Source organism: Caretta caretta, chromosome 3 (assembly GCF_965140235.1).
Source record: "Caretta caretta isolate rCarCar2 chromosome 3, rCarCar1.hap1, whole genome shotgun sequence".
In the NCBI taxonomy this organism is placed as follows: Eukaryota; Metazoa; Chordata; order Testudines; family Cheloniidae; genus Caretta; species Caretta caretta.
The window spans coordinates 109,744,302-109,772,298 of NC_134208.1; the positions used below are offsets into that span (position 1 = coordinate 109,744,302).

General features: G+C 43.1%; 2 protein-coding genes across 6 annotated transcripts; one reads left to right on the top strand and one right to left on the bottom strand.

Moving 5' to 3' along the window:
• Window positions 1-1,199: 1,199 nt before the first annotated feature.
• Window positions 1,200-19,349, bottom strand: FUCA2 (alpha-L-fucosidase 2). 2 transcript variants are annotated; one of them, XM_048844350.2, is made up of 8 exons: window positions 19,117-19,206; window positions 18,827-18,914; window positions 14,892-15,079; window positions 13,660-13,999; window positions 11,716-11,926; window positions 8,456-8,646; window positions 5,899-6,007; window positions 1,200-1,945 (listed from the first exon to the last, which is right to left on the bottom strand). In XM_048844350.2, exons 2-8 carry the CDS (start codon window positions 18,841-18,843, stop codon window positions 1,805-1,807), a joined length of 1,197 nt encoding a protein of 398 aa, XP_048700307.1. In that variant the 5' UTR covers window positions 18,844-18,914; window positions 19,117-19,206; the 3' UTR covers window positions 1,200-1,804. The 2 variants fall into 2 exon arrangements, with proteins under 2 accessions (XP_048700307.1, XP_048700305.1); XM_048844348.2 differs by lacking the exon at window positions 18,827-18,914 and having other exon boundaries at window positions 19,117-19,349.
• LOC125634101 (uncharacterized) lies at window positions 19,097-27,975 on the top strand. Of its 4 annotated transcripts, none has more exons than XM_075126789.1 (4): window positions 19,097-19,230; window positions 19,527-20,313; window positions 25,622-26,751; window positions 27,325-27,975. In XM_075126789.1, the coding sequence occupies exons 3-4, from the start codon at window positions 26,169-26,171 to the stop codon at window positions 27,843-27,845; spliced, it is 1,104 nt and encodes a 367-aa protein (XP_074982890.1). In that variant the 5' UTR covers window positions 19,097-19,230; window positions 19,527-20,313; window positions 25,622-26,168; the 3' UTR covers window positions 27,846-27,975. The 4 variants fall into 4 exon arrangements, with proteins under 4 accessions (XP_074982890.1, XP_048700311.2, XP_048700309.2 ...); XM_048844354.2 differs by having other exon boundaries at window positions 26,343-26,751; XM_048844352.2 differs by lacking the exon at window positions 19,527-20,313 and having other exon boundaries at window positions 19,134-19,230.
• Window positions 27,976-27,997: the final 22 nt, after the last annotated feature.

Consider the following 27,997-nt stretch of genomic DNA (forward strand, 5'->3'; position numbering starts at 1 on the left):
TTTGTAACTCAGGCCTACTCCTATTCACAATCTCCTAAATTCTACGCAGTAGATAACAAAATTTCACACGTAAAATTAAGATTTTGTGTTAAATTCCTCACCAAGGGGAGCTGCTTGAAATGGTTACAACTGCATGATTTTCCTAGTCTATTACTTGCAGCCAGTCAGACTAGAGCCCTGATCTTGAAAAGACTTAACCACATGCATAACCTTATATGTTGTGACTACTCCTATTAAAATCAGTGCAACTACTCAGTATGTAATGCTATGGATGTGCATAACTCCTTGCAAGATTGCTGCCCAGGGTAGGATATACAATGGAATATTAGATCATGATTAATGTTTCTGAAGTAGGATAGAAGCTACAGCTGTACTAACTTCCCCAGCTCTCTAGAAATGTGGCACTGAAGCTTCTTTACAAATGTCTTTGACAAAATAAGTTGTAGTAGACTTTGACTCTTCTGAAGGCTGTGAAAATAGCCTAGTTAATCTTTCTTCATTTAGAATTCTGTCTAGCCACTTATACCATGTTCAATACCACAGTCCTGTTACCCAAAGATCAATACTGATTGGCCAGTTGGGCCTTTTTGGTGTCCCAACTGCACCCAGCCTCGTAGTCACTGAGACACAAATCTCTACATCCCTTTGGTTAAGTGAGTATTGAGGAAGAGATAAAGGGTTTGTCATAAATGGACAGCCCATGCCATAGGAGGAAGGATTAGAATGACTTTTAAACTGTTTTCTCCCACAAGTGCTATTTGGCTATTTAGAGCAGTATTTGGCCCTTTCAGTCACTTAACTCACCTTCTGCTGTAAAAAGGTAAACCTGGAACTGCTAAATACACAGTGAGTTGAAAATTATTGGGGGACACAATGCTGCTGAAAGGACAGCCATGTTCCTAGAAGGCAGCAGAGGTCCAGATATTTCTAGAAATATCTTTTCTGCTCTCTTATATCCTTCACAAGGAGTGCCTTTCATAGTGAAAGGATGTGTTGCTCAAGTTCTCCATAATTTAAAAATTAACCATACCCCTCATAGCAATAACCTGCAGCATAGCGGAGATTCTGCTAGACTCAGTGTATTTCTAATGTGGCTGAAAGTGCCTTATTCATGATTTACTACCACAGCTGGTCAAATTTTTTAATGTGAAATTATTTTTAATGAAAGATAGCCTTTTTTCAATAACAAACTTCAAAACTTTGCTTTTGATTAATTTTATTTTTGGTTATTTTTCCTTTTTCAGTGGCAAAGAGGGAGAGAGGAAACAACTGAAATATTTCCATTAGAAAAAAAATAAATGGTTTTAAAAAGTACACAAAATAACTTCAAAAAGGCTGACTGGTACAACTAACCCTTGCCCTGTACACCTGCTTTTTGATCAACTTATCGCTGCAGAATTTGGCTACATTCACAACCTTGCTCCTGCTGTTGTGGGCTGCTTAAGGAAGATGCACCATGGGTCAGTGCACAGACCTTTTTTGAAGAGATGAATTGAAACCAGTAGATCAGAAATCTAATATTATGCTGCAAACAAGGTCCAATGTAATCTTACAAATCCACCCCACCACTTAAAGCTAACCAGTCTTTCACATCAAAGAGGTTAAATGCTGGAAGTGAAAGGCCAAATGCCCATTCCGCTGAATCTGGAACAGCATTTGTCTGCATTAAATCTGCTCCCATCAATCCCAATTTCAGCTGTACATGGGGAGTTCAATATAGCGTATATATAAGCAAGTTAGAAATTTGAAGTGTTCTCAGTAACATTTGTGAAGAAACAGCAACTGAAGTCTCCATTTGTATCGTTCAGTTTACATTCATCAGTTGCAGAGTCCAGCCCCATTGACAGGGTAACTGACTAGGGGTTAGCTGAGGCACAGCCACTGTCATCCCCTTTTCTCCCAGTGAAACCCACTTCAATTGTCCTTTATGTCCAATCAGCTTCACCTGGAAAAAAAAAAAAACAATCAAATTGAAATCTATCCAAAGTGACTTGCCCCAATGATTCAAATTGCAGTCTATTCAAAGTGACTGTTGGCCCAATAATTACATGCATATATTTTTCCACTACTTAACAGCAGTGATGAGCTTCCCAAATCTGAAGAACCGGTTCCTTCAGTCGCTCCGGGTCTTCGGCGGCATGTCCTGAAGTACCAGCCGCCGAAGTGCCGCCGAAGACCCGGAGCGAGTAAAGGGCCCGCTACCGAAGACCCGGAGCGCCACCGGGTAAGTGAAAATTAAAAAGGGATTCTCAGCCAGGGGAGCCTCCCCAGCCGGGAGCTCAGGCGGCCCGGACAGGACGGTCCTGCAGGCCAGATGTGGCCCGCGGGCTGGAGTTTGCCCACCCCTTTAAGAACCGGTTCTAAACCAGCCTCAAACTTTAACAACCGGTTTGCGCGAACCGGCTCCAGCTCACCACTGCTTAACAGGTCCTTTTAACATAATGGATTAACTGTAGGCACCACTTTGCCAGCCACATGAATGGTCAGAGGCTGTCCAAAGGTTCTAAACATGCTTCTAAGGTGGTCATATAAATAAGCTGGCAGATGTAATGATGCTGTGTCCTATGATTTGGGCCAGACTATGGTTATTATGTTCTACATGCAGATGGCAGTGGGAAATCAAAAGGATTTTGAGATACTAGCTCCCTATGTGAAGGGCCAGGTTTCACAATACAAACCAGATCATTATCTTACAAATAATGGAGTAGTTTACATTTTTTTTAATACATACTACCACAAAAATAGAGCAAAGTGACTATACACAAACAATGTTCAGATGATTAAGCAGAACATGTACATGAAGGTGAAGAGGTTCCAAACATAATAATGCAATGTTACACTTTTGGAAAGTTAGTTAACAGTTTCTTAAACTTGCACTACTTCTTGCCTATAGGAAGAAGTCAGATGCCAACATGGGTATTTTATGGGAAGCAGGAGTTTTTGTTTTTTTAAAAGGTAAGATATTCTGGAATCTGCTTTTAAACTGAATTGTACTTTACTGTAATGGAAATAACCATTTTGCTCAGCTCAGAAAAAAATCAATGATTTTTTAAATATACTACTGCTTCATTTAAAAAGCATATTAGAAAGCAGGACGGGGGGGGGGGAATCACTTAAGAAGCTATATAGAAATTATACCATTGCACATAGTACTTAGGGTGGTATAAATTCTATTCTCAATTTACTCTGCTGTAAATCAGGAGTAATTGTTCGAGTTAGTACAACTGACACTTCCATTACACACACTGTTAACAGTAAGTAAAATTTTGGCAGATTAAAATTTTTTTTAAAAAACCTAGTGTTCTTTGAACAAGTCTTTGAAATAACTTTTCCTATTTGGCTACATTACACTACACCTCCTCTGAAATTTTGGCCCTGTGTTGTGACCAGCTGAAGTCATGAGGAGTATTAATATTTAGAAAGGAAGGAGGGACTTGTGTCAAAGCATTGGCCAGGGAAAAGGTGATTTGGGTTCAATTCCCAGCTCTGCCACAGCCTTCTCCTGTGACCCTGGGCAAGTCCCAATCTATGCCTCAGTTCCCCCTTCTGTAAAATGGGGATAACATGTCCTTTTGCCTGTCTTTTGCCAGTCTTGTTTATTTAGATTGTAAGCTCTTTAGGAGAGGGACTCTCTCTTATGAAGTTTGTACAAGGCCTAGCACATTAAGGCTCTAGTATTGGTAGGGGCCTCTAGGCATTACCATAATGCTGCTACTAATAATGATTAAAAATGCAAAACTAAGAATGATCTATTCATTTTAAAGTCTCCCCATTCCTTGCCTTTCATCTGAGGAGCGCAGGCCAAATTCTTCAGTGTCACGATAATGTAATTCAGTTGCCAACTGTAATTTGTGCTACAGTAGCACTCTGTGTGTAACACAAGCACCCCCATTTATATACCAAGGTGTCATTATGGGGGAGTGTACTGAAGTGGGAACAGAACTGGTCAAAAATTGGGCATGTCAAGAGGAAAGTCACATTAGGCTAGAGCAGTGGAAGCAGCCAAAAAGCTACTCACAAGAGGGTGTAACACATCATCCCTTGGGGATAGAGGAATTACCACCTGCCCTAATTTACACTCCCATCCTTATGGTTTTTGGGGTTCTTCACTAAGAAGAAAAGTCAGGGTTGACTGGCTCAGCAAGACACCCTTAGAACCAAGGAAACATACTCTAGACCAGTGGTTCTTAACCTGGGGTGCACGCATCCTCTGGGGGCGCGAGATGCCCTTTCTGGGGGTGCGAGATATGCCAGATATTTTTTAGAAGGTAAATCATTGAAAACACCAGTTAAGCACAGGCACGTACGTACAACTACTTTGTTTCATCAAACCTATGTATTTATTAACATTATATATTTTTTAATGATTACTGTAATATACAAACAAAAAATACATCTAGGTTTAGAGAACTGACCTACTTCAACGATTTTTGATAAGGGGTGCGAGAACATATTTTGAGAACCAAAGGAGTGAAGGCTGCAGTAAAGGTTAAGAACCACTGCTCTAGACCATCTAGCCGCTCAGGGCATCATAGGCCCGGTTGGAAGCCTATTGATGAACCTATTTGCATCCATGACCAGTTTGAAAAAACAAGAGGTTCTACCTGAGAAAGAGACACTCCCTTATGTCAGAAGTAGGCCTCCTTTATGCCATTCCTCCCTCAGCCACTCAGAGTCTCTCGACACAAACACCTAGTTCACAGCAAGCCGGGGTGTAAATCTATGTCATACTAGCCTGCCACATATTAAGTGTCTGTGTGGACCTTGCTGCCAGGCACTAAAAGTTCCCTGGTGAGCTGGATCTACCCCGCTTTGAAATGGGAGTCGATTAAAGCACACTAGGGAACTTTTTGTGCGCAGCAACAGGGTCCACACAAATACTTAATTCACACCTCAGCCTTAATTTACAACTGAATCCTCCCCCTTCCAAGGGATGACTTGCTGCTTTTTGCATGCCACTGTGAAGGCTGTCTGACATGGAGGGGACTGGGCTTGTCTTCACTATCAGTGTAAGTCGACCTAAGTTACACTACTCCAGTTATGTGAATAACGTTGCTGGAGTCGACATAGCTTAGGTCGACGTACTCCAGTGTCTTCACTGTGCTGCGTCGATGGGAGACACTCTATGATTGACTTACCTTATTCTTCTCAGGGAGCTGGAGTACAGGGGTCGGCCGGAGAGTGCTCTATTGTCGATTTAGCGGGTCTTCATTAGATCCACTAAATCGACACCCACTGCATCGATTGCAGCAGCATTGATCTCCTGTTAGTGAAGACAAGTCCTCAAATAGGGACAATTCTGTCTTACCTGTGCATTTTCATTCTAGGAACCTCCAGGTCAGACAGCCAGACCCTCCCTGTGGAGAACTGCATTAAGTTTGCTGGAGAGGGGTGTCTGCCTATTGCTTGCTTGTTGAGTAGTTTGAAAGGCAAGTGGGTATTCCTCCAGGAAATCTCTAAATTTAATGTCAAGGCTCTGCTGTGGGTGGTTTGAGTTGAACAGCACTTTTACACTTCGATATAGTTAGCATTTTTCAGCTTTGGAAGCTATCATCCTGGGCAGTTCTTCCTAAGAGGTGGCCCTAAGCCCAAGTTCAGAGCAAAGATCTGCTCGGCCCCCAGTTGTCATGGACCAAGAGAACGCCCTACTATCAAGTCTGACATAGAGGGACCTAGACTTAAAGTTAATAGTGACGACAGAATTTTCCCTTTTTCAACATATTCTATTCTGTTTTTACATATCACCAAAGGTGACAGGTATGTATTATTTGAAAACAAAAATGTTTGCAGTGTTGATGGCACATTTTTCAGATATTTTCTGATCTATCTTATGAATATATTCCTTGACAATGCGTTAGAAAGCTCACAGAAGTAGCAAAAAAGATAGTGGTCACTTACTTGTGTTGCTCCAATTTTGGTTTTTGGGTCACCAAGTACCAGAGTCTCCGAGATTGGCCAATTAAGGAAAATGGCATAGACTGTCTCTTCTTTAGGTTTGAACGTGTACCTGGTTGGAAATGGGAAGTCATATAATTTAGGTCCAGTTGTTGTTGTTTTTTTGTGATTATCCACACACTTGAGAGTAATGTAAATGTAAAGATTTCAGGACTGGAAAAGGAATTTTAAAAGTTGATGGCAATTAGGATCACAAACACCACAAGAACTGTTTACATCAGAACTACAGCAATGCAGTCCTTGTCCTGCCAAACTACTATTTAAAAAAGTTTGGATTCCTGCAAATCTTTTTTCCAAGTATAATTTATTCTCTACCAAACAATCGTGCAAATATTTGTAACACTTCTCTTTCTCTTCTTACATATTAATGTTTCTCATGAGTTTTACTTCTAGCTTTTTATTGTGTCTAGACGTGATATTTATATTTAATAGCCGATGATGGGGTCAGGAGTACAGAACGGACCACGAGGGAAGGAGAAGGAGTAGGGCCAAAATGCAGATGAGGGATGGTTGTGGATTACTGGCACAGCAAAGGCACAGAAGCTAAGGGATAGAGCAGGGTCCAGAGACTAAAAAGGGGTGAATCTGATGGGTGATTTCACCAGAAATGACATTAACATTATCTTACCAAATAATTTATCCATCATACTCAATTTGACAGGGCTCATGGCCATCCTACTATTGATCAGAGTTGTTTTCTAGGAACTTTTTTTTTTAAAAAATCCAGCTTTGGAAGCTATTATTGTGAGGAGTTCTTTCTAAGCATCCTTTAAAAAGTGGCTAATTTTAAAAAAGTACCTTAACATTTCTGTCTTTCTCATGATAGTGATATTGACTTATTTCTTATCATCAGTTTTATATTGTATCGATCAATATTCTATAAAAAGAACAGGAGTACTTGTGGCACCTTAGAGACTAACAAATTTATTAGAGCATAAGCTTCCATGGGCCCATGAAAGCTTATGCTCTAATAAATTTGTTAGTCGCTAAGGTGCCACAAGTACTCCTGTTCTTTTTGCGGATACAGACTAACACGGCTGCTACTCTGAAACCTGCCAATATTCTACAGTAATTCCTAGGTCCTGCTTTAGTTTTTCAGCTACTTTTGCTGAAAGGCATAAACGGGCCAAAGATACACATTGAGCCTTTGTTTCAGTCTGCATTGGAAGCATAAACTCTCTTGTCTCCCAGTTTTTTCCCCCTAATCATTAGGATGTACCAACTTCACTAATGTCCAATATATATATATTCTTCCTTTAGGCACCTATCTTGGCTTTCCGAAAGGGTTCTTTTCTGAGACAGCCAAATAACATACAAATTAAGGTAGTGAATCATAGAATATGAATCATAGAATCATAGAATATAAGGGTTGGAAGGGACCCCAGAAGGTCATCTAGTCCAACCCCCTGCTTGAAGCAGGACCAATTCCCAGTTAAATCATCCCAGCCAGGGCTTTGTCAAGCCTGACCTTAAAAACCTCTAAGGAAGGAGATTCTACCACCTCCCTAGGTAACGCATTCCAGTGTTTCACCACCCTCTTAGTGAAAAAGTTTTTCCTAATATCCAATCTAAACCTCCCCCACTGCAACTTGAGACCATTACTCCTCGTTCTGTCATCTGCTACCATTGAGAACAGTCTAGAGCCATCCTCTTTGGAACCCCCTTTCAGGTAGTTGAAAGCAGCTATCAAATCCCCCCTCATTCTTCTCTTCTGCAGGCTAAACAATCCCAGCTCCCTCAGCCTCTCCTCATAACTCATGTGTTCCAGACCCCTAATCATTTTTATTGCCCTTCGCTGGACTCTCTCCAATTTATCCACATCCTTCTTGAAGTGTGGGGCCCAAAACTGGACACAGTACTCCAGATGAGGCCTCACCAATGTCGAATAGCGGGGAACGATCACGTCCCTCGATCTGCTCGCTATGCCCCTACTTATACATCCCAAAATGCCATTGGCCTTCTTGGCAACAAGGGCACACTGCTGACTCATATCCAGCTTCTCGTCCACTGTCACCCCTAGGTCCTTTTCCGCAGAACTGCTGCCTAGCCATTCGGTCCCTAGTCTGTAGCTGTGCATTGGGTTCTTCCGTCCTGCACTTATCCTTATTGAACCTCATCAGATTTCTTTTGGCCCAATCCTCCAATTTGTCTAGGTCCTTCTGTATCCTATCCCTCCCCTCCAGCGTATCTACCACTCCTCCCAGTTTAGTATCATCCGCAAATTTGCTGAGAGTGCAATCCACACCATCCTCCAGATCATTTATGAAGATATTGAACAAAACCGGCCCCAGGACCGCCCCTTGGGGCACTCCACTTGATACCGGCTGCCAACTAGACATGGAGCCATTGATAACTACCCGTTGAGCCCGACAATCTAGCCGGCTTTCTACCCACCTTATAGTGGTTTCTTTATTGTAAACACTTGTCCACTAGAAATTGCACAACTTCACAAAAGGGTCTCAATAGTTATATTTTCTGCATATTGTTTCACTAGTCTTACCACACTCCTGGTGTGACAGTGTCATTCTGCGTTCTCCATGGTTTAGTTCCGTAAATGGCTTCTCCATTGACTCTCAGCCAGACACCCATCTGCCTTAGGCGTTCTTGGAATATAACATCAATGCGACCATCATGGGTTGGCCCAATGTTCATCAGGAGATTTCCCCCACATGATACTGTTTCTACGAGTTGCTGAAACATTTAGCAACGTCAGAATGTTAAGATTATGGCCAATGAAGGTATACACATTGTCTGGTGTTCTTACCAAAACTTAGAACTCTGCTCCAGACACATGGGTTGAAAGAGCTGAATCAGTATTTGACACTGCAATATGCAAAGTCGTATGTTAGTGGTTCCAATAGTTTCTACAACATTTAAGCTTCCATTAAAAATGTTACATTTTTAGCTTGTATGGCTCAAGAAAACCTTCCAAATGTGATCTCACTCTGTGATGCCTGACTAACTCTGCATTTTTTCAGTCTGTCTGCATTATGAGTTATCTGCTTGTTTAACTGCGGGCTGAGTCTGAACCCTCATGATGACTGATATCAGTCGTTTTATATTGTAAACATCCAGATATTCTGAAATGGTGGTCAGATTCTGGGATTGTAGTTGGATACTGTGAAGAGCCCCTGATACATACACACACACACATACACGTTACTTCTGAGAGTGGGTAACTATTACACGAAGAAAAAACTACTTGTACCACAGAATAAAACGAAATTAAACAAATATCTTTGGTTTCTGCAGCTAAATACTTCTCATTTCTTTTCAGAACTATCTTGTATACAGTACAAGAGTTTAAAGTAAACTGCAGCACCTAAACTATTAAGAGAGCTTACACACTAAGACCTCGTTCCTACAACTGATTTCAGGTGGGTGGGCCTCCTGTGTCTGCAAAAAGCCCCACTGAACTCAATGAGGCAGGTGCAGGGGTCCACCTGCAAAGAACCAGTTGCAGGATCAGGATCCTACCTTACCTTACTAATTTGTTTTAAATCACAATTATCTGCATGTCCTACTTTAATGAACAGACAAAGTATTTTAATTTAAAAATGTAAGTATAAGATTGGATTGCATTGGGGAAATAAACCACCTAAAAAAAAAAACAGATGCAAAGTAACAAGGAAGTCATTCCTGAAACAACCAAATATATCAAAGCCTTTTGCATTTCTCTCACACCAGAGATTGATGAACACCTGGAGCCCATGCACTTTGAAATAATTCCCTACTGTTGTATTAGGTAAAATTCTCATTGACTTCAGCAGACATTAGAAGTGTTTAAAAGCTACAGCATCTACTCCAAATTTGGGTATATGAGGTACAACATGTACATACAGCTGTATGAATGTTTGTTTCTTTCCTGGACATAATGTTTTTGTTTGACATGCTGTACATCAAATAACTTAACCCGTAGAAGAACTTAGTTGTTAATAGACCAATTAAAAGACTTTGTAGGTTCATTTGGAAGTCTCGAACTGGTAGGATGGAAACATCATTTTTATTATCACAAATTTTACAGGATTACCTGTGGGAGAAGTTAGAACTAGCCAGCAGAAATTCAACCCATTCCCTAGGAACTACTTCCTTTGTGATTAACTGTCACTGAAATGCCTAGTCTGTGGTCACACTTCTATTGGAAACTTTCCTAGCATGCTTTTCAGGCAACTGGCCCTTTACATTTGGAAAAGCAAAACAGCTACAACCATAAAGTTGCTATTTTGTAGCTGACTGCTGAGGGCTACATCTCACTTCCTTCTACCTGGCAAGTGCTGATAGTTCTTACTATGGTTTACCTTGGTATTTCTTTCACGCCTCAGAAAAGGCCACCGTCATATTTTTATATCTATACCTGCAGATTTTTTAAGCTAGTGGGCACCGATAGCTTGCGTTATACTTAAGGTTAGTTCCATCTTGCATTCTAACTTATTTAAAAAATTGTAAGAAATTACATGTAAGACCTACACCTAAGATAAAAATTTAACTCAGCTGTTGACTGTTAGATGTTAACTCTAACCCAGCTGTTAGACTGCAAAGTCCAGCCATCAAACAAAAGCTAGATTTGGGTTATGTGATAATATCAAACTATACACACCCACAAAATAATTGAGTGTTACAACAACTGCAAATTTCACTGTGTTGTGACTACTCCTCAGAGATTAAAGTTTCGAGTTGATCTGATGGCTTGTCTCTAAATGTGTGCAAGATGTGAGCTTGGGAGCACCCTTTGAACTCTGGAGGGCAATGAAAGTTGCCGGTGGAGGCAGAAGCGTATTTGAGTTCTTTGGATGAGTCAGCAATCTGTTCTCAGCACCGTCTGTTGTCAAACTCATAAGGTGATGTTGCGGGTGAAATGAGAAAAGTGTCCCCTCAATGAAGAGGGACAGGCAAACCCAAATTCCTCCACATGGATCAGCCTTCAAATCTGGGTCGGATGTAGAGAATTCAGACTTGGATTGCTATTTCCACCAATCTGTAAAACACATTAATATTTCTATCCTGTCTCTGGAAAACTTTTATCCTTTTATATTTATGAAATAGCAACATTTAATGTAGAGTATCGCTCTTTGCATTGCATGAATGTAGACTCTTTTTTGGAAACAATTAGTTATATGCTATGTAAACAGGGATTCAGCAGACATAAAGCCCATCCACTTCTATGGAATTTAATGCATGTTTTGCCATTGACTTCAGTAGCAGCAGGATTGGTTCCCTGAGTGTTGCTGGCAGAATATTCTGGGAGATATGAGTAGAAAACTACAGAAACAATAATGACTCTTTTGTATTTAAATGCCACAAACACTTAAAGTGTGTAATTTGCATAAAATACTTAGAAGAATACTAAATACTTAGAAGAATACTAAATATCCATGGCTTATTATTACTTCATATTTGTCACCATAGAGTAGGAGCAGAGAGAACCTTAAAGACAGAAAGAAGAGGAAGTGCTTGCCTCTTTCATTTGCAATAAAAGTAACTGAGTGGAATTTATGGGCCTGATCCTCATCTTGCTTACATGTGTGTAAATCGCAAATAATTCCACTGAAGTCAAACTGGTGTAAGAGAAAGAGGAGAATCAAACCATAGGATTTGCACAGTTAAGGTAGAGCCATTACTGAACTTAGTTTGATAATATAATCAAAGGAAATGATCATCAAGAGGTCACATAATTAGTTATTTCTTCCCATTACATTGGTGAACAATAATAATCAGAAGTACTGGCCAGATGTTGTATACCATATCTCTGTCTTACTGTACCTTTACCAGTTCTTCAATCGTGAGGTAATCACTTAGCTGCGTATTCCTCCTATAACCCCATGACCATTTGTCTATGGTCATACAGTTTTCCCACTTATGAGGCAAAAGGTGTCCTGGGTTATAGCGGTCGCTGCAGGTGTAGTATCCACCATGTTTACAAATGCTGCCAACTCCCCAGCGATCATTTGTTACAACTGCATCCCGAACTGGGCTGAAATTACAGAAGTTTTAAACAAATGATTATGATTTTTAATTTTTTAGACTAAATGTCAGCTCTTTTCCCCAGAAATTCATGTTCAAGATGACTTCTGTATTCCTAATTTTCCTCTTTACATAATGCAAATGGGTGAGAAATCTGAGGTCTTACACAGAATGAGAGTAGTGAATGGACCCGCTTCTGCACTCCTTACTCAGGCACACCTCCGACTGTCTGCCATGGAAATAGATTACAGTACAGATCCTTGAATATGTACTGTGTCTTATGTGCAGTGTCAAAGGCATGGTCTGTGAAGAAAGTGTCCTGATCATGGACTATAAGGTGGATAGAAAGCTGACTAGATCATCGCGCTCAACGGGTAGTGATCAATGGCTCCATGTCTAGCTGGCAGCCGGTATCAAGTGGCGTGCCCCAAGGGTCGGTCCTGGGGCCGGTTTTGTTCAATATCTTCATTAATGATCTGGAGGATGGTGTGGATTGCACCCTCAGCAAGTTTGCAGATGACACTAAACTGAGAGGAGAGGTAGATACCCTGGAGGGTAGGGATAGGATACAGAGGGACCCAGACAAATAAGAGGATTGGGCCAAAAGAAATCTGATGAGGTTCAACAAGGACAAGTGCAGAGTCCTGCACTAAGGACGGAAGAATCCTATGCACCACTACAGACTAGGGACCGAATGGCTCGGCAGCAGTTCTGCAGAAAAGGACCTAGGGGTTACAGTGGACGAGAAGCTGGATATGAGTCAACAGTGTGCCCTTGTTGCCAAGAAGGCCAATGGCATTTTGGGATGTATAAGTAGGGGCATTGCCAGCAGATTGAGGGATGTGATTGTTCCCCTTTATTCAACACTGGTGAGGCCTCATCTGGAGTACTGTATCCAGTTTTGGGCCCCAAACTACAAGAAGGATGTGGAAAAACTGGAAAGCGTCCAGCGGATGGCAACAAAAATGATTAGGGGACTGGAACACATGATTTATGAGAAGAGGCTGCGGGAACTGGGATTGTTTAGTCTGCAGAAGGGAAGAATGATTTGATAGCTGCTTCCAACTACCTGAAAGGGGGTTCCAAAGAGGATGGATCTAGACTGCTCTCAGTGGTACCAGATGACAGAACAAGGAGTAATGGTCTCAAGTTGCAGTGGGGGATGTTTAGATTGGATATTAGGAAAAAAAATTTCACTAGGAGGGTGGTGAAGCACTGGAATGCGTGGTGGAAGAGGTGGTGGAATCTACTTCCTTTGGGGGTTTTAAGGTCAGGCTTGACAAAGCCCTGGCTGGGATGATTTAGTTGGCGATTGGTCCTGCTTTGAGCAGGGGGTTGGACTAGATGACCTCCTGAGGTCCCTTCCAACCCTGATATTCTATGATCATATTCTTAACAAAACCACCCTACTTGCCATCATGGTAGATGACTGTTACTTACAGGAGAATAAAAATAGATAGAATGGCCAGACCATGTTAATGGAACAACTTATGGACCTGCTTGACATTTTTCATGAAAAATGTTCATAATTTTTCAGCCATGTCTAATAATTTGGTTGTTAAAGGGAATACTCTTCCCTGACTTGATCCCTTATATTGCAGGGAAATTAAGTGGGAGATGACATGGTTAAGTGCCCAATAAGTGAAACAATGGATCCCACACAATATATGGAAAATGAGACAGAGGCTATAGCCTGGCCAAAGTTCCAATTTAAGAGCTAAATATATGATAAAAACAAGACACCTGTCATTATACAGCCAGGCTAAAAATCCAGTGCTGTTCCAGTAAGTATCTGGTGCATTACCATCCCCATCAGACCAGAGGATCTCTGGCTGGTATTTAGCCACAATCTCATAGAGCTCAGGCAATGACTTGGCTGTTGGAAACTGTCTTGTCTTGAATACATTGGAGGCATCATAAAGGAAGAGAGGATTGAACCATTCAAAGAGAGAGTGATACAGCCCAAAGTGCAAATCCGTCCTGTTTCTAATAGATGTTGCTAGTTCAGCCACAATGTCCCGTTTTGGTCCTACGTTGACAGCATTCCAGTTCCATGAGTATTTGGACCCCCACAAAGTAAAACCTAGAAAGAGAAAGTTGAAGGATAAAAAGAGAATAAAAAGCACTGTAAGCATATTCTTATATATGCTATGCTATTAGTCAAACACACATGCTGATTGCAGCTCCCCAGGAAGAGGAAGTAGGCTCTTCCCTCTTCTGCAGCTCCCCAGAAAGAAGAAGTAGGCTCTCCCCACTTCTGCTTGCCCTATCACTGAAATCTCTAGTTATGTATAACCATAATATTCCTTCCTTTAGAAGAAGAATCCAATACCAAGATGTTGCTTAAAAATTGTTTATACCATGTCTACAAATGACACATAACTCTCAGTTTCTGCACTAAGCAGTCTCTTACTATGGGTATGTATAGCACCTAGTACCACGGAGACCTGATCTTGATTTGGGCTTCTAGCTGCAGCAGTAATAATAGGAATCAGGCTACTAATGTTGAAATATAATTGTGCATATTTCAAAATCTTAACCGACTCCCAAGAGCACATTGTACATTTCTTGGAGAAAGGTAGAGAGCTAACGAACTCTCTGCACACAGTAATGTTTTATATGAAACAGAACACGATTTACTCTTCTGGTTCATTAAGCAATAAAAAGCCTAGAGCTAAATTACGCAACAGTCAGACATTAACAACTTCTGTGGCTGTTGTAGGAAGCTCTGCAGCACTCTTAACTTCAGTCATTGCAACCTATAGCAGGAGGAATAATGTGATAACAAATTCTTCCTTCTATCAGTGTTCCAGCCTTTTATAGGGGATATGGGCTAACAAATACCACTTTTATTCTTGCCAGGTTTTTAGCATCTAGCCAGCTGGACAAGATAACTTCACCTGGGTTTTTGTTCTGTTAGAAGAAATGAACCATGAACTGCAACAACTGCCAGCCCTTGCACACGTTCTATTTACCTTCATGATGTTTTGAAGTCAAGACAACATATTTTGCACCAGAAGCCTTCAGAATATCTGCCCACTGGTTGGCATCAAAAAACTCGGCTGTAAACAAAGGGCCAAAATCTTCATAACTGAAGCCAGGAGGGTAATTTGTCTCCATAAATTTTACATAGGCTGGTCTCTTTTCCTTCTGCCAATACCACCTTCCAAATACACAATAAAAATATCCAATGACATTTAAAATATATATATACAGTTATAATAATCAATTCCTGTTTTGCCATTCTAAAGGGCGGTGCGCACTGTCACAGACATACTGTGGAAGTACACTGGAAATAACATAAAACTGCCTCAGGCAATACTAGCTTTGATATTTGGAAGCACCCTGGTCTACCTCCCTCAAGGACTTCATTTGAGGGACTGCCAGTGTTTCCTACTGAGCTGTGTGGTACACCAGCTAAAATTTGATGGGAGTGGGGAAAATATAGTCTTATTCAGGGGCCAAATGCTGAAAACTTACTACCAGGCATACAGGGCTGATGTGGGACGTAGGCAGCTACGTTGGGTGCCAGTTTTGTAGGAACACCCCTGGTTCTGGGCCAGCACAGGCATGGACTTCTTTAACTGTGTCCCCCTGTAGAAGAGTAAGAGCAGCCATACCACCAAGCACAGCACAGCTTTTTTGCTTCTGCCTCTTAAAGGGCACCCCCACTTTCCAGTAGCTACTTGGGATGACAGCCATCTCACTGCTCCATCTACCCCCACCCCAAGCACAACTTTTAGGGAGTTTTGCTCCTTTAAAGATGGGCCTCTACCCCACACCAGCAGCAGCCAAAAACTGCCACACAGACAGAAGCAGGTCTCCAGTGTGGCTGTCCCCCACACCAGCACAGGTATGAGGAGGTGTGACAGGGTGGACTAGGTCTAGAAGCCTCACGGCCCTGCCATAACCCACTCAAGAAAAGAGCAGAGGAGAAGTCCTCCCAGCAGCCTAGAGTGGTTTTAGGAGAACTGCTAATCAGAGGGGCTCCTGGAGTGACCAATCAGGGGGCAGAAGGGCCAAATAAAAAGAAGCAGCAGAGCAGTCAGTTACTGCCTGGAGTTTGCAGAGGGAGAAATGGGTGCTTAGCTAGCTGGAAGAGCAGCAGGACTGCTAACAGATCAGTGAGGGTAAGCTGAGTCTAGGGGACCAAGCCCAGAAGTTCACCAGACCAGGTGAGGGTACCGTGATGGACTCTGCTGGTCTGGTTGAAGGCTGATCCCAGTCAAGGGCTGCCAAAAGGACACCTACTGAGATAGACCCCTCTTGGGCTGTTAAAGAAAGTAGTGCCTTGGGGAAGGATGCCCTTGTGCTATGGCCCCATACTAGGGCCATGAGCAAGAACTAGAGACTGTATACCCCAGAAGGGGGGACAGTGTATGTGACTCGGCTGGAAGGCTAGTCAATGAAGACCTGCCAAAAGAACCACCAGCCAGGGGAGTGCTTCCCCATTCAAAGCTGAGCGATTGCAGGCATGAATCAGCTAGAGAGGTGGATGCCAGCCCAATTACAGGTAGGAATTCTTAGGGCAGCAAAATGTCCAGCACCAGTCCTGTGGATTAGTGTTTTCCACAGAGAGGAAAAAAGGTGGGTGAAATCATATCTTTTATTGAACCAACTTCTGTTGGTCAAAGAAACAAGCTCTATGTAGCTCTTAATCTTGTCTCTTTCACCAACAGAAGTTAGGCCAACAAAATATATTACCTCATGCACCTTGTTATCCTGGGACCGACATGGCTACAACAATACTGCTTACTACATAAACAGTTCTATTGTCTATGGGCATAGCATGGGGTAGCATGAGTCTGTCACTGTAGAAATGCTATGGCCAGTAGTAAGGGTTTGTGGGGTTACAGTCATTAGGTTTCAGAGAGTGAGGCAGAGCAGCAAAGACCTAGGTAAGCTTAGACACACACTGGTCATTCAAAATTGGGGAGGAAAATAAACTGAATTTTTTAAAAATGTGTTTAAATCCCAAATTGAGGATCAGGGTCTGATCTCAGCAATATTCACGTAAATCCAGAGTAACTCTGCTGATAGCAATAAAGTTAACCCAAATTAACATGGACATAAGTGAGAACAGAACCTGGCCCCTTGTGGGGAAAAAGCTGGACGAAAAGGCCCAGAAATCATCCTGTGGAAAAAAATAGTTGCAATCTCAAGACATTTTAGTGTCTAAGGAAACTGATCACACCTTCCCCTCTCTTCTCCTTTGCCATGCACCGGTTGCTAATGACGTTAAAACGGACAGAATTGAAATTCCAAAAGAAACAAACTGAAAAGTGATCTGCTGAGATCAGAGAAGTGGGAACAGCTGCAGGCCAAGGAAGAAAGTTGGTACTAACAAATAGGCTGTAATGACAGGGTAAATGAGGGTAAACCACAAGTGTAAATGCTATTTACAGTCAATAAAAAGAAAAGGAGTACTTGTGGCACCTTAGAGACTAACCAATTTATTTGAGCATGAGCTTTCGTGAACTACAGCTCACTTCATCGGATGCATACCGTGGAAACTGTCAATAGTTACTATTTACAGTCAATAGTCCACATTAACACCGATGTAAGAGCAAAATCTGGAACATGGCTAATAAATAACAGCTCAAATACAAAATGCGGGGGGACATAACCAAGCAGCCTGATCCATTGCTTTAAAGTGAGTTTATTTTAATTTTGTACCACCTTAACATTTCTTTTTTGTGTAATCAAACACTGTAGTTTATCATAGGAAAGTCTGCAGTCAGGATTGGGGAGAGGAGGGGTTTACAAGATCATTTCTATTTTAGGGGGAAATTCTGCCCTCATTTACAGCCTGTACAACTCCATTATTTTCTAAATGACTGCACAGAGTGCCCAGCCCATAAAAAAAAATCCACATATAAAAGTTTGAGGACAACTGGCACTGAAAGTGTAAGGGAGGATTTGGAAATATTATACAAAAGGAGGATAGTTTTGCCAGTGGATGGATCTGTATGGTTAATATACTAGGAAGGAAAAGTGATTTTTTTGCAATGACACTTCAACCACAACCTTTCTTTTGGAAGGGTCTGTATCATGGCCAAAGCTTTCTTTTCTATTTTTGGTACATTCGGTATATTTATGATTGAGGTAGAGCCCTTTTGCCCTACATCAGATGCATGAGTACTTTCAGGAGTTAATAGAACAGACAGCATTAACACTCTCAAACTAGAGATGGCATTTCAGTCAAGAATATTTTACACTGTACTAAGAATATTCTATTAAACTGTAGTTGGTATCAAAGGCAGTCAAGACATCATCTTTATTCTTTGTCCAGAAAAGTTAAGAAGTAAAGTGCAGCCCACATCAGAGCTGTTTAAACCCATCCCCTGCAGCTCTGTATGTGTTGTCAAAATTCTGCCTTCAGAAAATCATGTTTTGCATGTATATACCTTTACTAAAATTATTTAATTAAGCCTTATAATATCCCTGTGACAGAGATCTTATTACCTCAATTTTACAAATAGCAGAAGAGATTTGTGACTTCTTCAAGATCAGAAAGTCAGGGGCAGACTATGGCATAGAAATGGTAAATCAGTTTACCAGACAAAGGGATTGATTCTGTGAACACTCACATGTGTCAAATAGTTTACCCATGTGTAAGTGTTTGCAGGACCTGAGTTTTCTCTTTTCTGTGGAAAGGATCTCTTTAAAAATCACCAACCATTAACATAACATTAAAAAAAGCCAGTTTCATTAGTTCACTAAATATAGGCTCAAACGTCAGACCTGGATTATGGATACCCCCAAACTCCACAATTGCTCTGATTTGTGGTTTTTAGCCAGCCCGCTATAAATACAGGAGCACACTTGCAAAATTTGTTTGTGGTGTTACATTTTAAACACTCCCCACGTTCAAGGACTCAGATGTGAGGTTTTGGTTCAATTCACTTACATCATGGGGATCCACATCTAGGTTTGGGTTGAAAACGTTCTCCAAATTAGGGAGCTGTGTTCAGACTAGTTGGGGCCAGATTTTACTGCTAAGAGACAAGGGAATAATTACCACATACACTGGGGGAGGGAGGGAATGGAGCGTGAAAGGTTGTTTACTACAGGGTGCAGCTTTGTTAGGGAAAGAAGAAAGAACAACAGGCTGCTCTGTCGACAGAAAGAGCAAGGGGAGCTTAAAGAGGCATAAAGGAGGAAGTGAGGAGCTGAGAGTCAAACGCATGGAAGGCTCACCAGAACCACTCACTGCCGAAGCTGGGCACGGAGAACACGCCCCAGTGGATGAAGATGCCAAACTTGACTTCATCAAACCAGGTCGGAAGTGGTCTGGAATCCAGAGACTCCCAGGTAGGATCATAGCGCGCACTGCATCCCTGTGGGCAAAGGAGCAGGCAGAGGAGCAGCAGCAGCATAGCTGGCAATGGGGAGGATGCAGCAGTCTTTGGCTGGGGATGGTGTGTTTAACGTCTCACGTGAGAGCAGTCAGATGACAACCCGCGGCAGGCAGGGCTGCTTCCTGCTCCTTGTTTTTACACCCAGCGAGGCTGCTGGGTGCAGTTTAGTGCATTGTTTAGCAAGGGCGGGGCACTGGAGGACAAGGAGGTTACGAGAATAATTTCTTAGGCTCTGATTTTTTTTTCCAGGCTTGCTGAGCAAGGAAAGGAGGCTTGGAGGGAAGCTGAAACCAGGCCCTACATCAGTGTCTCTTAGGGAACCCAGGATGAGTGGGCAGTGTGAAATTTGTAGTGCACACACTCACTGATTTAACGACTCAACCTGGTGCTATTTGCCCTCATTTGCTATATGAAAAGATGGGATTTGAGCATCCAGGCACCATCTAGGGCCAGGACTTTGTTGCCCCGTTCCAAATGCAATTGGTTTGAGACAGACCTGCTGTTACATCTAGTATGATCACTAGCACAGTTGGTGCATAGAAATTGAGCGGTACCTTCTGAAAAATCCCAAGAACAAAGGAAATTTATCTCTCGTTATTTATAGGACAATTAAGGAAAATTAAACTGTAGGCCTGCCCACCTTGCTCCCTGGAACTGAGTTCTGTAGACCAGTGGTTTTCAAACTGTGGGTTGTGACCCAGTACTGGGTCGTGGTGGCTCTAGTCAGCGGGGCTGCCTGGCTAAGGCAGGCTAGTTCCTACCTCTTCTGAAACTGTGCTGTGCCCCAGAAGTGGCCAGCATGGGGGGGGGAGGGGCCTTCACATGCTGCTCCCACCCCGAGCACCAGCTCCGCACTCCCATTGGCTGGGAATCGGGAACAGTGGGCGAGAGCCGCACAAAGTCGCTTGCACACCTCTGCCTAGGAGCCGGACCTGCTGCTGGCCACTTCCAGGGCGCAGTGCGGTCTGTGGTGCCAGGACAGGCAGGAAGCCTGCCTTAGCACCCCCTCTGCGCCGCTGACCAGGAGCCACCCAGGGTAAGCCTGTGCCCCACCCTGCGCCCCAATCCCCTGCCCCAGCCCTGAGCCCCCACCCAAACCAGGAGCCCCTTCCTGCACTCCAAACCCCTCATTGCTGGCCCCATCCCAGAGCCTGCATCCCCAGACCAGAGTCCTGAGCCCCTTCCACACCTCAACCCTCTGCCCCAGCCCTGAGCCCCCCCAAACCTGGAGCCCCAAACCTGGACTTGATAGCCCCTCCCCCGCCCTGTAAACTACAACTGTGGTGGCACGACATAGACCGTGAACCTCTGAATAAATGTCTGGAAAAGTGCTTCATTGTGCTTGCTAGAGCTGTTTGAATTGTAAAAAAATTAAACTTCAGTACATTTTTCACAAAAAATATGCACCATTGTAACCAGCCCTAGTGCTAAGTTATCATTTATTTCTGAATTTTTATTTGAGCACAACCGACTTCAGGAAATATGCTCTGTGTCAGCCATAACTTTAAATTACCACAAAGTGGCAGTGTTTCAGAGCATTGCTGGTAGAAATGGAGGAGTTTCTGCAATGTACTTAGCACTAGTGCATAGTACATCAAGTAGCAGAATTGCATGATTTCAAGTAGGACAGTCAATTAATCACAGGTTTAGCCTGCTGCAGTTTCCACGGTAAACATCTGATGAAGTGAGCTGTAGCTCACGAAAGCTCATGCTCAAATAAATTGGTTAGTCTCTAAGGTGCCACAAGTACTCCTTTTCTTTTTGCGAATTAATCACAGTTAACTCATGCGATTAACTCAAAAACATTAATTGTGATTAAAAAATTAATTGTGATTAATCGCAGTTTTAATCACACTGTTAAACAATAGAATACCAATTGAAATTTATTAAATATTTTTGGATGTTTTTCTACATTTTCAAATATATTGATTTCTGTTACAACACAGAATACCAAGTGTACAGTGCTCGCTTTATATTATTTTTTTATTACAAATATTTGCACTGTAAAAATGATGAACAAAATAAATAGTATTTTTCAATTCACCTCATACAAGTACTGTAGTACAATCTCTTTATCGTGAAAGTGTAACTTACAAATATCTATTTTTTTTGTTACATAACTGCACTCAAAACCAAAACAATGTAAAACTTTAGAGTCTACAAGTCCATTCACTCCTACTTCTTATTCAGCCAATTGCTAAGAGAAACGAGTTTGTTTACATTTATGGGAGATAATTCTGGCTGCTTTTTTTTTACAGTGCAAATATTTGTAATCAAAAATAAATATAAAGTGAGCACTGTACACTTTGTATTCTGTGTTGTAACTGAAATCAATATATTTGAAAATATAGAAAATAGAAAAAAATATTAAATAAATGGTTTCAGAGTAACAGCTGTGTTAGTCTGTATTCGCAAAAAGAAAAGGAGTACTTGTGGCACCTTAGAGACTAACCAATTTATTTGAGCATGAGCTTTCGTGAGCTACAGCTCACTTCATCAGATGTATACCGTGGAAACTGCAGCAGACTTTATATATACACAGAGAATATGAAACAATACCTCCTCCCACCCCACTGTCCTGCTGGTAATAGCTTATCTAAAGTGATCATCAGCTGGGCCATTTCCAGCACAAATCCAGGTTTTCTCACCCTCCACCCCCCCACACAAATTCACTCTCCTGCTGGTGCTAGCCCATCCAAAGTGACAACTCTTTACATAATCAAGTCAGGCTATTTCCTGCATAAATCCAGGTTTTCTCACATCCCCCCCACCCCCATACACACACAAACTCACTCTCCTGCTGGTAATAGCTCATCTAAACTGACCACTCTCCAAGTTTAAATCCAAGTTAAACCAGAACATCGGGGGGGGGGGGTAGGAAAAAACAAGAGGAAACAGGCTACCTTGCATAATGACTTAGCCACTCCCAGTCTCTATTTAAGCCTAAATTAATAGTATCCAATTTGCAAATGAATTCCAATTCAGCAGTTTCTCGCTGGAGTCTGGATTTGAAGTTTTTTTGTTTTAAGATAGCGACCTTCATGTCTGTGATTGCGTGACCAGAGAGATTGAAGTGTTCTCCGACTGGTTTATGAATGTTATAATTCTTGACATCTGATTTGTGTCCATTTATTCTTTTACGTAGAGACTGTCCAGTTTGACCAATGTACATGGCAGAGGGGCATTGCTGGCACATGATGGCATATATCACATTGGTGGATGTGCAGGTGAACGAGCCTCTGATAGTGTGGCTGATGTTATTAGGCCGTGTGATGGTGTCCCCGGAATAGATATGTGGGCACAATTGGCAACGGGCTTTGTTGCAAGGATAAGTTCCTGGGTTAGTGGTTCTGTTGTGTGGTATGTGGTTGTTGGTGAGTATTTGCTTCAGGTTGCGGGGCTGTCTGTAGGCAAGGACTGGCCTGTCTCCCAAGACTTGTGAGAGTGTTGGGTCATCCTTTAGGATAGGTTGTAGATCCTTAATAATGCGTTGGAGGGGTTTTAGTTGGGGGCTGAAGGTAACCGCTAGTGGCGTTCTGTTATTTTCTTTGTTAGGCCTGTCCTGTAGTAGGTAACTTCTGGGAACTCTTCTGGCTCTATCAATCTGTTTCTTTACTTCTGCAGGTGGGTATTGTAGTTGTAAGAAAGCTTGACAGAGATCTTGTAGGTGTTTGTCTCTGTCTGAGGGGTTGGAGCAAATGCGGTTGTATCGCAGAGCTTGGCTGTAGACGATGGATCGTGTGGTGTGGTCAGGGTGAAAGCTGGAGGCATGCAGGTAGGAATAGCGGTCAGTAGGTTTCCGGTATAGGGTGGTGTTTATGTGGCCATTGTTTATTAGCACTGTAGTGTCCAGGAAGTGGATCTCTTGTGTGGACTGGACCAGGCTGAGGTTGATGGTGGGATGGAAATTGTTGAAATCATGGTGGAATTCCTCAAGGGCTTCTTTTCCATGGGTCCAGATGATGAAGATGTCATCAATATAGCGCAAGTAGAGTAGGGGCTTTAGGGGACGAGAGCTGAGGAAGCGTTGTTCTAAATCAGCCATAAAAATGTTGGCATACTGTGGGGCCATGCGGGTACCCATAGCAGTGCCGCTGATCTGAAGGTATACATTGTCCCCAAATGTGAAATAGTTATGGGTAAGGACAAAGTCACAAAGTTCAGCCACCAGGTTAGCCGTGACATTATCGGGGATAGTGTTCTTGACGGCTTGTAGTCCATCTTTGTGTGGAATGTTGGTGTAGAGGGCTTCTACATCCATAGTAGCCAGGATGGTGTTATCAGGAAGATCACCGATGGATTGAAGTTTCCTCAGGAAGTCAGTGGTGTCTCGAAGGTAGCTGGGAGTGCTGGTAGCGTAGGGCCTGAGGAGGGAGTCTACATAGCCAGACAATCCTGCTGTCAGGGTGCCAATGCCTGAGATGATGGGGCGCCCAGGATTTCCAGGTTTATGGATCTTGGGTAGTAGACAGAATATCCCAGGTCGGGGTTCCAGGGGTGTGTCTGTGCGGATTTGATCTTGTGCTTTTTCAGGAAGTTTCTTGAGCAAATGCTGTAGTTGCTTTTGGTAACTCTCAGTGGGATCATAGGGTAATGGCTTGTAGAAACTCGTGTTGGAGAGCTGCCGAGCAGCTTCTTGTTCATATTCCGACCTATTCATGATGACAACAGCACCTCCTTTGTCAGCCTTTTTGATTATGATGTCAGAGTTGTTTCTGAGGCTGTGGATGGCATTGCGTTCCGCATGGCTGAGGTTATGGGGCAAGTGATGCTGCTTTTCCACAATTTCAGCCCGTGCACGTCGGCGGAAGCACTCTATGTAGAAGTCCAGTCTGCTGTTTCGACCTTCAGGAGGAGTCCATCTAGAATCCCTCTTTCTGTAGTGTTGGTAGGGAGACCTCTGTGGATTAGTATGTTGTTCAGAGGTATTTTGGAAATATTCCTTGAGTCGGAGACATCGAAAATAGGATTCTAGGTCACCACAGAACTGTATCATGTTCGTGGGGGTGGAGGGGCAGAAGGAGAGGCCCCGAGATAGAACAGCTGCTTCTGCTGGGCTGAGAGTATAGTTGGATAGGTTAACAATATTGCTAGGTGGGTTGAGGGAACCATTGCTGTGGCCCCTTGTAGCATGTAGTAGTTTAGAAAGTTTAGTGTCCTTTTTCTTTTGTAGAGAAGCAAAGTGTGCGTTGTAAATGGCTTGTCTAGTTTTAGTAAAATCCAGCCACGAGGAAGTTTGTGTGGAAGGTTGGTTTTTTATGAGAGTATCCATTTTTGAGAGCTCATTTTTAATCTTTCCCTGTTTGCTGTAGAGGATCTTGATCAGGTGATTCCGCAGTTTCTTTGAGAGCGTGTGGCACAAGCTGTCAGCATAGTCTGTGTGGTATGTAGATTGTAATGGATTTTTTACCTTCAGTCCTTTTGGTACGATGTCCATCTGTTTGCATTTGGAAAGGAAGAAGATGTCTGTCTGTATCTGTACAAGTTTTTTCATGCAGTTGATAGATTTCCACTCCATACGGCTAAATGCAGTGCCTTGCATAATGACAGGTTTCAGAGTAACAGCCGTGTTAGTCTGTATTCGCAAAAAGAAAAGGAGTACTTGTGGCACCTTAGAGACTAACCAATTTATTTGAGCATGAGCTTTCGTGAGCTACAGCTCACTTCATCAGATGTATACCGTGGAAACTGCAGCAGACTTTATATATACACAGAGAATATGAAACAATACCTCCTCCCACCCCACTGTCCTGCTGGTAATAGCTTATCTAAAGTGATCATCAGCTGGGCCATTTCCAGCACAAATCCAGGTTTTCTCACCCTCCACCCCCCCACACAAATTCACTCTCCTGCTGGTGCTAGCCCATCCAAAGTGACAACTCTTTACATAATCAAGTCAGGCTATTTCCTGCATAAATCCAGGTTTTCTCACATCCCCCCCACCCCCATACACACACAAACTCACTCTCCTGCTGGTAATAGCTCATCTAAACTGACCACTCTCCAAGTTTAAATCCAAGTTAAACCAGAACATCTGGGAGGGGGGGGGGGGTAGGAAAAAACAAGAGGAAACAAAACGATGCAATTAATTGCACGATTAATTGTGATTAGTTTTTTTAATCATGCGATTAATCACGATTCATTTTTTTAATCACTTGACAGCCCTAATTTCAAGGTTTCATAGCACAATGCTTATATTTAAGCAATATTACAATGGCCAAAACTCTGAGGGAGAGGGGGAAGTTCCTGGAAGGTGCAGGGGAGTTTTCAGAAAAGATGATTTGGCAAGCTCACTCTGAAGAAGAGCTCTGTGTTGTTCAATAGCTTGTCTCTCTCACCAACAGACATTGATCCAGTGAGAGATATTACCTCACCCACCTTGTCTCTCAAAAATCACAGGAATTTTCAAAGGTGAACATGGATATTGCTGGATTTTTGAAAAGTCAGCCCTGGCTCTGAGCATGCAATCTGCCTGGTCATTCTGTCTTAAGCTGTACATTCAGCCACCAGGCTTCTCAGTTGTCACATGAAGCTATGCCCTGGTCTACACTAGGACTTTAGGTCGAATTTAGCAGCATTAAATCGATGTAAACCTGCACCCGTCCACGCGATGAAGCCCTTTATTTCGACTTAAAGGGCTCTTAAAATCGATTTCCTTACTCCACCCCGACAAGTGGATTAGCACTTAAATCGGCCTTGCCGGCTCGAATTTGGGGTACTGTGGACACAATTCGACGGTATTGGCCTCCGGGAGCTATCCCAGAGTGCTCCATTGTGACCGCTCTGGACAGCACTCTCAACTCAGATGTACTGGCCAGGTAGACAGGAAAAGAACCGCGAACTTTTGAATCTCATTTCCTGTTTGGCCAGCGTGGCAAGCTGCAGGTGACCATGCAGAGCTCATCAGCAGAGGTGACCATGATGGAGTCCCAGAATTGCAAAAGAGCTCCAGCATGGACCGAACAGGAGGTACGGGATCTGATCACTGTATGGGGAGAGGAATCCGTGCTATCAGAACTCCGTTCCAGTTTTCGAAATGCCAAAACCTTTGTCAAAATCTCCCAGGGAATGAAGGACAGAGGCCATAACAGGGACCCGAAGCAGTGCCGCGTGAAACTGAAGGAGCTGAGGCAAGCCTACCAGAAAACCAGAGAGGCGAATGGCCGCTCCGGGTCAGAGCCCCAAACATGCCGCTTCCATGATGAGCTGCATGCCATTTTAGGGGGTTCAGCCACCACTATCCCAGCCGTGTTGTTTGACTCCTTCAATGGAGATGGAGGCAATACGGAAGCAGGTTTTGGGGACAAAGAAGATGATGATGAGGAGGAGGTTGTAGCTAGCTCAGAGCAAGCAAGTGGAGAAACTGGTTTTCCCGACAGCCACGAACTGTTTCTCACCCTGGACCGGGAGCCAGTACCCCCTGAACCCACCCAAGGCTGCCTCCTGGACCCAGCAGGCGGAGAAGGGACCTCCAGTGAGTGTACCTTTTAAAATACTATACATGGTTTAAAAGCAAGCATGTGAAAGGATTACTTTGCCCTGGCATTCGCGGCTCTCCTGGATGTACTGCCAAAGCCTTTGCAAAAGGTTTCTGGGGAGGGCAGCCTTATTGCGTCCTTCATGGTAGGACACTTTACCACTCCAGGCCAGTAACACGTACTCGGGAATCATTGTACAACAAAGCATTGCAGTGTATGTTTGCTGGCGTTCAAACAACATCCGTTCTTTATCTCTCTGTGTTATCCTCAGGAGAGTGAGATATAATTCATGGTCACCTGGTTGAAATAGAGTGCTTTTCTTCAGGGGACACTCAGAGGAGCCCATTCCTGCTGAGCTGTTTGCCTGTGGCTAAACAGAAATGTTCCCCGCTGAGGGAGGGTTGAGGGGGTAGCCACACGGTGGGGGGAGGCAAAATGCGACCTTGTAACGAAAGCACATGTGCTATGTATGTAATGTTAACAGCAAGGTTTACCCTGAAAGAGTGTAGCCACTGTTTTATAAAATGTGTCTTTTTAAATACCGCTGTCCCTTTTTTTTTCTCCACCAGCTGCATGTGTTTCAATGATCACAGGATCTTCTCCTTCCCAGAGGCTAGTGAAGCTTAGAAAGAAAAAAAAACGCACTCGAGATGAAATGTTCTCCGAGCTCATGCTGTCCTCCCACACTGACAGAGCACAGACGAATGCGTGGAGGCAAATAATGTCAGAGTGCAGGAAAGCACAAAATGACCGGGAGGAGAGGTGGCGGGCTGAAGAGAGTAAGTGGCGGGCTGAAGACAGGGCTGAAGCTCAAATGTGGCAGCAGTGTGATGAGAGGAGGCAGGATTCAATGCTGAGGCTGCTGGAGGACCAAACCAGTATGCTCCAGTGTATGGTTGAGCTGCAGCAAAGGCAGCTGGAGCACAGACTGCCACTACAGCCCCTGTATAACCAACTGCCCTCCTCCCCAAGTTCCATAGCCTCCATACCCAGACGCCCAAGAACGCGGTGGGGGGGCCACCAGCCAACCAGCCACTCCGCAACAGAGGATTGCCCAAAAAAAAGAAGGCTGGCATTCAATAAATTTTAAAGTTGTAAACTTTTAAAGTGCTGTGTGGCATTTTCCTTCCCTCCTCCACCACCCCTCCTGGGCTACCTTGGTAGTCATCCCCCTATTTGTGTGATGAATGAATAAAGAATGCATGAATGTAAAGCAACAATGACTTTATTGCCTCTGCAAGC

Excerpts from the sequence above, each read along its gene's own strand:
- FUCA2 (XM_048844348.2), bottom strand. The coding sequence starts at position 19,295 with ATGCTGCTGCTGCTCCTCTGCCTGCTCCTTTGCCCACAGGGATGCAGT. Across the intron at positions 15,080-19,116 it reads TTCGGCAGTGAGTGGTTCTG|GTGGTATTGGCAGAAGGAAA; the intron begins GTGAGCCTTCCA and ends TGTATTTGGAAG. Across the intron at positions 14,000-14,891 it reads GACTTCAAAACATCATGAAG|GTTTTACTTTGTGGGGGTCC; the intron begins GTAAATAGAACG and ends TTCTCTTTCTAG.
- LOC125634101 (XM_075126789.1), top strand. The coding sequence starts at position 26,169 with ATGCAGAGCTCATCAGCAGAGGTGACCATGATGGAGTCCCAGAATTGC. Across the intron at positions 26,752-27,324 it reads AGGCGGAGAAGGGACCTCCA|CTGCATGTGTTTCAATGATC; the intron begins GTGAGTGTACCT and ends TTTCTCCACCAG.